Source organism: Mytilus edulis, chromosome 5, assembly GCF_963676685.1.
Source record: "Mytilus edulis chromosome 5, xbMytEdul2.2, whole genome shotgun sequence".
Taxonomy (NCBI): domain Eukaryota; kingdom Metazoa; phylum Mollusca; class Bivalvia; order Mytilida; family Mytilidae; genus Mytilus; species Mytilus edulis.
The window spans coordinates 92,441,747-92,453,676 of NC_092348.1; the positions used below are offsets into that span (position 1 = coordinate 92,441,747).

Consider the following 11,930-nt stretch of genomic DNA (forward strand, 5'->3'; position numbering starts at 1 on the left):
CATCTTCAGACTACGTTGGTTCTTGCAAACTTTTCCACCTGCCCACAAATGCATACATTTCTGTTGTTCAAATTCCTATTACTATAATGATTGAGAAATTAACATGACAAAACAAAAACGAAACATTTTTTCCCAAGCAGTTGCTGTACCATGAAAATGAGGTCAAGGACAATGGAAAAATGATTGACAGAAACTTTGTAACATAAGGTACCTGCATACACGATATGTAGCATCCATGTCTCCTACCTTTTAATATCTTTATACAAATAGGGGCATAACAACCAGAATATGCCCAAATAACATGTTTAATCATATAAGCCTACATTTGTATACTGTATTTTTTAAATGTATTTACAGATGAACTTATTGGAGATTGTCATACTGGTATTATATACTTATCAGCCACACTTTGATTTACCTACTAATTCAAACATTTGATCACATGTCAAATTGTTGGTGTTGATAGCTTCTAACCATCTGTTTCCAGAATAACAAAATCTGGAAACAAATGAAATAATCCTTATTAAAGACCTAAAAACTTTTTTTTTCCAATTTTTTACTGCTCAAGTTTGTGAGATACAATAAAAGCTAAAAACTGAATTTCACCCATTTATGTTCTATGTTTAGCAACAGTGCCCATGTTTGGTGATATTTAGAATTTTTTTTTAATAATTGATCATGATAATGCAGGTAAAGTTAAAATACATTTGCCAGGTAGTTTTAGAGAAGACATTTTTTTAAACACTGACAGACAGACAGACAGACATATGACCAGGTAAGCTATAAACTTAAAGCAGAATGCATTGAATGTGCAGGTAAAGCTTGCTTGTCCTATAGACAGATACAATGAGATCAGCCTGATTTGCCTGCAGAGATTGAACCCTGAACAGTAGGGGCAAATTTTGACAAAATATTCAAGCTTGATACGGTATGAATTTTGATTGTGATTATTTTTTACATAATATAGGTTTCTGACACAAAATAAATCTGGTCAAAGATCTTACAAATCTATTGCACAATACTGCAATTGAAATTCTTGTTAAAACTTTTGAAAAGAAAATATGAACCCCTTAAAAAAATGGAACCCTCCCCCCAATCTTTTTTAAACCTACCCTTGGCGCAGTTACCCCCAAACTCAATCCCAGCTTTTCCTTTGTAGTATGGAACCTTGAAGTACAATTTAAGAGAGATTCATACACATAATCTCAAGTTATTGTCTGGAAACTAGAAAAATGCTTTTTTTTGCCCTTTTTTGCATCTAATTCCTGCATGTATGTGGCAATTACAGCCAAACTCAATCCCAGCCTTCCCATTGTGCTATTGAACCTTGTGGTACGATGTCAGAGAGATCCACACACTTACACACAAGTTATTGTCCGGAAACTACAAAAATGCTCTATTTGGCCCTTGTGGTACAATTTCAGACTTTTGACATTTTTACTTTTGTGCTCGTTATCTCCATTACAACCACTATATGAACATTTCTCTTCAAACTCTTATTAATTTCACAGATATTCTTAAAATATACTACATTTCTACAAACTAATGGCCAAAACAACAGATTCTGAAATCCATGGAGTAAAAACAATAAAATTACTATGTTTGTCATTTAGTTCAATTTTATTTGGTAAAAATGTCATATAAATACTTTTCAAAGAGCAAGCAATAAATACATTGCAACACTGGAAGCAAACATCTCATTCTAATAATGGTACATTACTGTCGGTCTTTAATAGTAATCCTTGATCAAAACAATGAGGTAGTCAGTAATTATAGATAGGAAATGGAATACTTTCTACACACCACTGTTAATGCACAATTTGAACTTGTATGAAGCAGAATACATAAAAAGTACTAGAGGCTAGGGTGATATTATGCTTTAAAATCATGAAAAATATGTGTTGATATCTTCTTTTCAAAACATTTTTATTTCAATGCACCAACAAAATTAGAATGGTTTAGCTATAGGGTTGTTTTCATGCCTCGTTCTGTTCACATTGTTTATGATGTGTTTACTCTTATTGTATAACCTTAGGCAATTCATGAAATTCTTATGCTTGGTAACTCTTGGATTTCTTTGAGATTAACAGAAATTGGTTCATTAAATATATATGTCATATCCTACCTTATGTTGGATTCATATTTAGAAATTTAGTTGGCAAGCAATTTAATATTCTATGAAATCTTAATTTTTTTATCATATCAAACAAAATCAAATGAAATGAAATGAATGTTATATAAATATGTATATGTTTGATAATTTCTAACTTTACTTCAATGATCGCAATGTGCATTAAATATTTCTAAAATTGGCGATATGCTACACTGAAGAAATCTTTTCATTTTTGAACTACATTTAGCACTTTACAATAAAACATTCCTATCCAAATACATTGAGATCAATCTATAAAACCATTATTTTACCCATAAACTTTTAGACTATATATTTTTTTACTTATGAAATTTCTCAGTTCTATATTTTCAATACATTTGCTTTGGAAAGATAATAAATACATGCGTCTCATTAAATATTAACAAGTCATTTGTAAGCCATTCACAGTTCATACAATGTAATCTTCTGGCTTCATCCCAGAATGTCAAACATCATCCTCCAGAAACATTCATTATAGCAGGTATTACACAATCTTTCTAAAACTCATCATCCGAGTCATCTAATCCTCTTCTCTTAAACTAAAATAAAGAGAAAGGAAAAAATTTATAAGAATTGCTAAATGATGCCTTTAACCAAGGGTTTATTTATAGAGTGGATGAGCCTATCAAAATAACAAGATTGGGATGATTTTCATTTTCCTTTCTACAAATGCTGATTTTGCGGAATTTTGTTAAATGACAAAGCTACATCTATATGTCTGACAAAATGTTTTGGACTGTAAAAATTCAAGTTGATTTCAGTTTTTTAAGATTTCACATTTACTGAGCAAAAAAGAATATATATGTAATCATTATTTTTCAGAAGAAAAAAGAAAATGTTGTTTTTTTATGAACAGAAAAGATTATGCAGAAGATGTGTAACCAGCAAGCTCAGGATCACCTTAGTTTACAGTTATTAACTTTGCCTTTTTAACTTAAATTTCGATTGTTATAACTTCCTGAAAATATCTTATCAGGGGCATAATGAAAGTGCGGATTCTAGGATACATGTATATGATTAGTTCAAGTCTAACAGTTAGGATGGGTGTCTCATGAATATTCACTAAATTTCCTTATGATTTAGTTTAAGATAGAATTAATTTGACATACGTTTACTGTAGTTTTTTTGTTTGTTCTCTCACTGACTTTTTCTAACAATCCTTTTAACTGATCTTCACCAAGCTGAAATATTAATAGATTTGAGAAACATTATATCTGTTCTTTCATATGTTGTTGATGCATAAAAATGTGCAATGTGTTAGTACAAAAACAAATTATATAGATTGTTGTATTTTTTGGTTTTCTATAATATTATAAAAAAAAAAAAATCGCATTTAAGTCTAAAATGACAAAATCGCAATAATAAATGCATGCAATAATTTCTGAATTTACAGTATGAAAATTTCTGTTTGATATTATCATCTGGTAATATAGGGTTATTGCATGAATATTGGGGAATATTGTCCAGAGTAGAATGCTATATTGCACGAGCTTGCGAGTGCAATATATGTACTACGAGGGACAATATTCCCCAATATTCATGCAATAACCCTTTTATTGTATAGCAATATAATATTTGAAAGTAGAAATTGGTTATAACTAAGATTTTGTCGTTGATGACGTCATGAATTTTGAAGATTTAGTGCACTAGTGCAATATTAAAATTTATTGCACGCTAACTTTTGGTTACTTTCTGTAGGAAATAATACATAGCTATGCAATAATATTGTATATAGAATACAACATGTACTGCAACCAATGGTTTAAAGTCACTGACTAGATATGAATTATTAATGTATAAATATGCTACAACTGTAATCAAAATTATCATTATGTTAATGAAAATGTGATACTTCATACATATATTCTATATTAAATAAACATGATAAAAACATATTTAGTATAATTTTGCTTATTCTGCTTATTTATGGCTTGCTTTATTTCATGCCACTAAAAATGAATATATGTGAATGCCTGTCAGTCCATGATGACGATTTTTTTTTATTACTACTGCTAGATAGAGTTTAATGGTGACTGCCCTTGCTGGTATTGTGCCAGATTACCTTATTAAAAAAACCCATATTTAGTCTATATTTTTTAAAATTTATTATTATTTAGGAATGAACTGGTTTTATATTCATAGTTTAGTATATTGTAAGGTCCCCCTACTTTATCTATATATCTAATACTATAAAAGAAATTGGAATTTATTATAGAATATAAAAATGTTATTATATTTAAGTCGTTTTTAATTTTTATCACGTTATTTTATTCATATTGATTTTTATTTGTAAATAATCAATTTGCTTTAGTCTAGAATTTTAGTATATTGAAGGACTTTTTGTCTTATTTTAAAAATATGCTTTAAATTGAAAAAATATTCGAATAAGCTCTCGCCGCGATATAGCCTTTTTGTGCTAATGCGGCGTAAAGCAACCAACAATCAATCAATCAATCAATCAATACTATAAAAAAAAAATATTGTATATATAGTAACTGCCAAGGGAGACAATATAACCTTCAAAGAAGTGTATGAAATGTAGCCGTTAACATAAGCTTTGTTACAACATTTGACAAATTCCTTATCAATTGAAGTCAGAAGAACCGAAATATGTGTAGCAAAATATATGTAAGCTGACTTAACATGCTTAATATATCTAATTTTTAGCCATGTCGGCCATCTTGGTTGGTGGGCCGGATTAAGGGACACATACTTTTAACTAGACACTATTATTATAATGGTGGCCAAGTATGGTTAAATTTGTCTACATACTTTCAGTGGAGAAGATATTTTTTTAAAGGTTACTTAAATTTTAGAAAAAATGGTTAAAAATTAACTAAAAGGGCAATAACTCCTTAAGGGGTCAACTGACAAATTTGGTCATGTTGACTTATTTGTAGATCTTACTTTGCTGAACATTATTGCTGTGAACAGTTTATCTTTATCTATAAATATATTCAAGATAATAACCAAAAACTGCAAAATTTCCTTAAAATTACTAATTTAGGGGCAGCAACCAAACAACAGATTGTCCGATTAACCTGGAAATTTCAGGGCAGATAAAATTTGACCTGATAAACAACACCCCATGTCAGATTTGCTCTAAATGCTTTGGTTTTTAGAGATATAAGCCAAAATCTACATTTTACCCCTACATTCTATTTTAGCCATGGCAGCCATCTTGGTTGGTTGCCTGGGTCATCAGACACACTTTTCAAACTAGATACCCCAATGATGATTGTGGCCAAGTTTAGTTAAATTTAGCCCAGTAGTTTCAGAGGAGGAGATTTTTGTAAAAGTTAACGACGCCGGACAAGTGATGAGAAAAGTTCACTTCGCCTGAAGGCCAGGTGAGCTAAAAATATGAAAAAATATTGTATATATTAACTGTCAAGGGAGACAACTTATCCTTCAAAGAAGAATATGAATTGTAGCCATCAACATAAGCTTTGACACAATATTTTAAAAATTCCTTATCAATTGTAGTCAGAAAAAACGAAATATGTGTATTAAAGTATGTAAGCTGACTTTATATATCAATATATATATGTAATTTTGGAAGCCATTTGATACATAGTTGGACCATTGTGGTGTTGAGTTAGAGCTTTAGGTTATAAAGTTGTTGTAGATAAAACAAGTTAATCTAGGATATTTACTTCAGTAGAAATTGCAAGAAAGTATGAACTTATTCATCTTAGAAATAATGCAGTGTAGTTCTCACGCCAAAAAAATAACAACATTGATATGGGAACTTTTGAATAGTTTTTAAACAAACTATATCAACATTTTGCTGGATATCATGGATATGATGTATATCCTATAAAATATGATTTCTTATAAAGTAAACATATTCCAGAAGCAGACTTGTATTTGAAGATCCATTGGTTGCCTTCGGCTGTTTTCTGCTCTTTGGTCAGGTTGTTTTCTCTTTGACACATTCTCCAATTCTATTTACCATTTATATCGTATGTGTTCTTTTGTTTGTTTCAATTTCTTTTTAACACATACCTTATTTACATCATATGTGTTCTTTTGTTTGTTTCAATACCTTTATAACACATACATGTACCTTATTTACATTGTATGTGTTCTTTTGTTTGTTTCAATACCTATTTAACACATACCTTATTTACATCATGTGTTCTTTTGTTTGTTTCAATACCTTTATAACACATACATGTACCTTATTTACATTGTATGTGTTCTTTTGTTTGTTTCAATACCTATTTAACACATACCTTATTTTGTATCTGACCACTTTGAGCCATCTGCATTAACATGCCTTCTATCATCTTGGCTTTTTCAGGTTTTGCTAAAGAAATTGTGTTTACTGCAAGTAAAGAGTATAATCACATGAAAATGAAATATTAGACAATAAATGACAGATTTAATGAAAGATGAATACATTATAAATATCCAAAGTTAAAAGTCACCTATAGTTTATTAACTTATATATCTGATTATCACTTGATCTCTGGTGGATAATTGTCTCATTAGCAATCATACATTTTGTGTACAACATCTTCTAATTTTTAAAACCAGTCATACATTTTGTGTACAAAATCTTCTAATTTTTAAAATCAAACACTTCAATAAATGTTTTCCTGTCGAATTTAAAATGCATTGTAATGATTTGCCACCCAAAATTTTGTTACACAAGGAACTTGCATACAGGAAATATAAACATTCGAAATAATAGCTTTTCTAATCAATTACACCACTTTTTTACATTAATAATGAACACATGCTTTTAGGTCCATTGCATAGTGTTTTGGGGTTTTGTTATTTTTGCAGGTCATTTCTGGGATTTGATGTACATTGTACCCTATCCTTTTGAGAATATCTAACACCTACACAATGTAAATCATCAAGAGATTTTATGGAGCTAAAATATATATATGCCAGTTGAATGACATGTTTTCTACATTGTGTTTATTTCTTAAAATCAGTCATACATTTTGTGTACAACATCTTCTAATTTTTAAAATCAAACACTTCAATAAATTATAAAGTTTCCACCTGAACAAATTAGGACATTGAAGCAATAACTAAAACATATACTTTGACCTGTAACTGTCACTTTATTTAAACAAATCTTGAAAGACTTTAATTTTTATAGGTTGTATGTAATCTAATGTTTTATTAGTCCATACATTGTTGTTTAATGCTGTGCCATTTTGGTCTCTTGTGGAGAGTTGTCTCATTGGCAATCATACCATATCTACATTTTCCACATGTATCCTATGACTTTTGTTCTAAATGGCAGAAGCTTCAGAGGAGAAAATATTATCTAAAGTTAAGGTACAACAACAGGAGCCTTCACAAGTGGGCCTTATTGGAACATGTAAGCTCAAATGATAAAACAAAGTTTACATCTAGCTCTAGCAGACTGATCCAGTACTTGGCTGAGGATGCCATTTTTCATATCACTCATCTGTCTTTGTCTTTCAGCTTGCTCCTCTGGACTCGGCATATTCTGTCCTCCTCCTCCCTAAAAAATGTTTTGAATATTATACAGTACTTTTAATAGACATAAAAAAGTTAAACTAAATCAAAAGGATTATACATTCAATATAAACTTTTTTTTTAAATCTGAATAACAAACAGAACTTTCTACTTTTAATAAAATTGAGAATGGAGCCATGTTAACACTTATTTTGTTGTCTAGTGACTTTTTCCTGTCTAATTTAAAATGCATTGTAATGATTTGCCACCCAAAATTTTGTTACACAAAAAATGCAAGGAACTTGCATACAGGAAATACAAACATTCGAAATAATAGCTTTTATTTTCAATTACACCACTTTTTTACATTAATAATGAACACATGCTTTTAGGTCCATTGCATAGTGTTTTGGGGTATTGTTATTTTTGTAGGTCATTTCTTGGATTTGATGTACATTGTACCCTATCCTTTTGAGAATATCTAACACCTACACAATGTAAATCATCAGAGATTTTTATGGAGCTAAAATATATATATGCCAGTTGACTGACATGTTTTATATAAGCTTCAAGCTTTAAACAAAATAAAGAATGCATACAAGTCAACTTGCATACAATATGGTTATTTTCATAACATTTGGTTGAGTCACTTTTGGCAAACTTGAGTTTGACAATGTTTAAGAATTGAAACCCATTTGGGGACATATGAATGTACTGAAAGCAGGGTTTAAGCTAGGATTTTGAGGGCTTTAGTCACTTTTGCGCGCTATTAAAATCAACCTTATTTTGTGTAAAAGCAAGGGGCCAATGATGCATATTACTAGCTCATCTTTTGACTTTGTCAGATTTTAAGGGATTGAGGCACCAGCATGATTGGCAGTTATTGTATGATTTGACTGTATTGGCCATTATTATGAAAGATTCTGACATGGAATCCAGAAATTTAGTTCACAATTTCTCTTCAGTTTGTTCCAGGGGTCATTCCTGATCAACAAAAGTTGGATTCTATTTTTTTTAAACAAGGAATCACAGCAGAAATAAACTTGCAATGATTATTTCACTGCATAATCATTATCCATATAAAAGGTCTAAATCGATATTTGGAATCATTTCTTTCAAGTTGGAAATGTGTAAAATCCTTTTTGGAACTATAATAATGACTGAAAGTAGGTTGTAAACAAATCAACAATAGATCACGTTTACTACTTTCGGTTTTAAAATGAAACAAAAACGGGAAGTGACACGTGGATAATAAATTCAAAACGAGTCCGGATTCATCAGGAAATTATCATTTTTTTATTTAAATTCCTTTAGTAAGAGATATTTGTCTCTCTCGTTTAATTGATTCTAAATTAAATGATTTCGTATTTTACGTTTTTTTAAAGTCTATAAATAGTCAAAGGAATACTTTCACGCATGCGTAAGAATACAATACAGGAAGCACCTGTTTAACTCGTGAAAGTTTTGAATAAACACATTAAAGTTCTTTATTTTAAATGGAAATTGTCGAAAGTTTTTTGATGAAAATTTAAATCCATTATGACGAAAATGCCTTCGAATGACGAATCTACGACAAATGAACTTCAGATCGTTGGAAAAATATTAAAATTCAAATGCGAACTGACCGGGTTGTTACATTTTTGATTAATTGACGAAACTAAACTCCTGATTGTTGAAATGACTTGCCGACTGGCTGATTTTCCTGGGGAAATAATTATGATGGTCATTCAATTATGGGGTTTAATAATAATTAACGGATTAGTGACCCATCCGATGGCGATAAGCGGATTAGTTGTAATCACAACTTGTAACACCTGTTAAAAATGTTAATTACCTGGAGGTCATAAACTTGTCAAAAACATGAAGACAGGTAGATTTATAGTTTTTATTGCGAATTTTATTTTACACTTTCAAAATTAAAGTGACGAAATTGATTTGAAATACTTTCGTCAATGAGAAAACCCTTTCGTAAAATACGAAAGTGACGAGCGCTAGCAAAATCACTGCTGAAAGACAAACAAATGGCCAATACAAAGGTAAAATTTAATGAGAAGCTGTCCTGCTTGAACAATTGGCGTCATACAACAATCACTTTTTCATTGTGGCGTCAGACATCTTGTATTACCATGACATCAAAAGCTTACGGAAACCTGTGTAATGTCCAGTAATAACGGACAAATAGCGATAAGTTGTATATCTTGTGCTTTTTTTTTTACTATTTGCAAACAATAATAAAAGGACCTACATGTAAGAGCTACGGTCCTGCAGCTAGTGAAGTAGTGTACCGAAATAACTATCTACATAATGAAGGGTGCAGAAATTTTTAACTTGCTCGTGAAGTAGTGTAGAGAAATAACTGTCTAGGGTCACAGGCACTTGTTTCTATCCATTGGAAGACCCACTATCAACGTATATTTAAATATACGTTGATAGTGGGTCTTCCAATGGATAGAAACAAGTGCCTGTGTCTAGGGTGCTGAATTAACTATGTCCGATTTGACAAGCAGCCGAATCGACTATACCGGGTACGATTTGATCAGAGTCCGATTTAACCAGGTGCCGAAGTGACTAGAAAAATTAAATTACATATCATACGACATAAGCCATAACACATGTTTGTCAGAATCATAAATTCATAGTTCATTCATTGTGCCTTCAATTACCCCTTGAAGTTCTGCCATTCTTCTGGCCCTTATGGCATCCAATTCATCATCAGCCATTTCGTAATGTTCTTTAAACTAATTTATAAGATCTTATAAGGTGAGAAAAATGTGTTTGATTCAGAATCTGAGATGACAACGGAATTTTTATTCTCTAGATTGTGGGTTACACTAATGACTGGACCGAATGACAGGACCGAATGACAGGACCAAATGAAAAATGCTAATAACTTTTTCATTTCTCAAAGGATTGATCTCAAATTTGAAATATAATAAGATTTCATCATTTGATAAATAGATTTAAGAAAAAAATTAAAAAGTTTTGTAAGAAACTTTAGAAAATGTGACATGACCAACTTTGATAATGACAGGACCAACATCGAGAATGACAGGACCAAATAAAAATGCTAATAACTTTTTTGTTTTTCAAAGGAATTATTTCAGATTTGAAATATAAAATGGTATGTCATATTTTGAAACCAAAATGTTGTAAAAAATATAGATTTATTTTCAAAAACTTTCGAAAACGTGACATGACCATCGCTGATTGACAGGACCAACCTCGGCAATGACTGGACCAGATAAAATTGCTAATTTCTCTTTTATTTCTCAAAATATTTTTCTGAAATTTGATATATAATAAGATTTCATCATTTGATAAATAGATTTAAGAAAAAAAAAATTAAAAAAATTGTAAGAAACTTTAGAAAACGTGACATGACCAACTCTGATAATGACATGACCAACATCGACAATGACAGGACCAAAGTAAAATGCTAATAACTTTTTTTATTTTTCAAAGGAATTCTCACAGATTTGAAATATAAAATAATATGTCATATTTTGAAAAATAAATGTTATAAAAAATATAGAAAGTTTAAACGTGACATAACCATCGCTGACTGACAGGACCAACCTCGACAATGACAGGACCAGATGAAATTGCTAATTACTTTTTATTTCTAAAAAATATTTTTCTGAAATTTGAGATATAGTCAGATTTAACCATTTTAGACATAAAAATAGGAATGATATAGGAAAAAAAAATACTAAAAGCTTGCTGTAATGTGACCTGACCAACACTAACAATGACAGGACAAACCTTGACAAGGACAGGACCAAATAAAAATGCTATTCACTTTTTAATTTTGAAAAGGAATTATGTCAGATTTAAAATAAAATGTGATCTCATCTTTTAAAATATCAATTAAAGAAAAAAAAATCTAGATTTTTTTTTATTTTATTGCGAAAACGTGAAATGACCATAGTCCCTACTATAGAAATCCTGGTTGAAATTAATAATAATAATTAAAACACACACATTAAGATTGAATGATTTATAAGCTTTTAGAAAATAAGGGAAAAGGCTAACTTTATTTATCTTTGGTGTAAATATTTATCATATTAATTGATATTTCACACATGCTATATCTTAACTCTTTAACTATGTATTTGGGTTGAGAATAAAGATCATTCATTCATTCATTCATTCAGATTATTTTGTATATTAATTACCGGACATAATCTGACACGTCTGAAAACAATTATAAGGTAACAAACAAAAGGTGTGACATAAGCCATAAATAAGTTGATAAATCCAATAAAGATTGTGATGACAGTAATTAAAATCACATAATAGTTCAAGTCGTTGTTTTAATCAATATTTTCAGAAC

At 30.2% G+C, this 11,930-nt stretch overlaps 1 protein-coding gene across 1 annotated transcript; it reads right to left on the minus strand.

The window, feature by feature from the left end:
• Nucleotides 1–1,601: 1,601 nt before the first annotated feature.
• Nucleotides 1,602–10,420, minus strand: LOC139525553 (programmed cell death protein 5-like). Its single transcript, XM_071320983.1, has 5 exons — nt 10,261–10,420; nt 7,526–7,643; nt 6,391–6,482; nt 3,262–3,333; nt 1,602–2,691 (listed from the first exon to the last, which is right to left on the minus strand). Exons 1-5 carry the CDS (start codon nt 10,315–10,317, stop codon nt 2,650–2,652), a joined length of 381 nt encoding a protein of 126 aa, XP_071177084.1. The 5' UTR covers nt 10,318–10,420; the 3' UTR covers nt 1,602–2,649.
• Between the last annotated feature and the right edge of the window lie 1,510 nt (nt 10,421–11,930).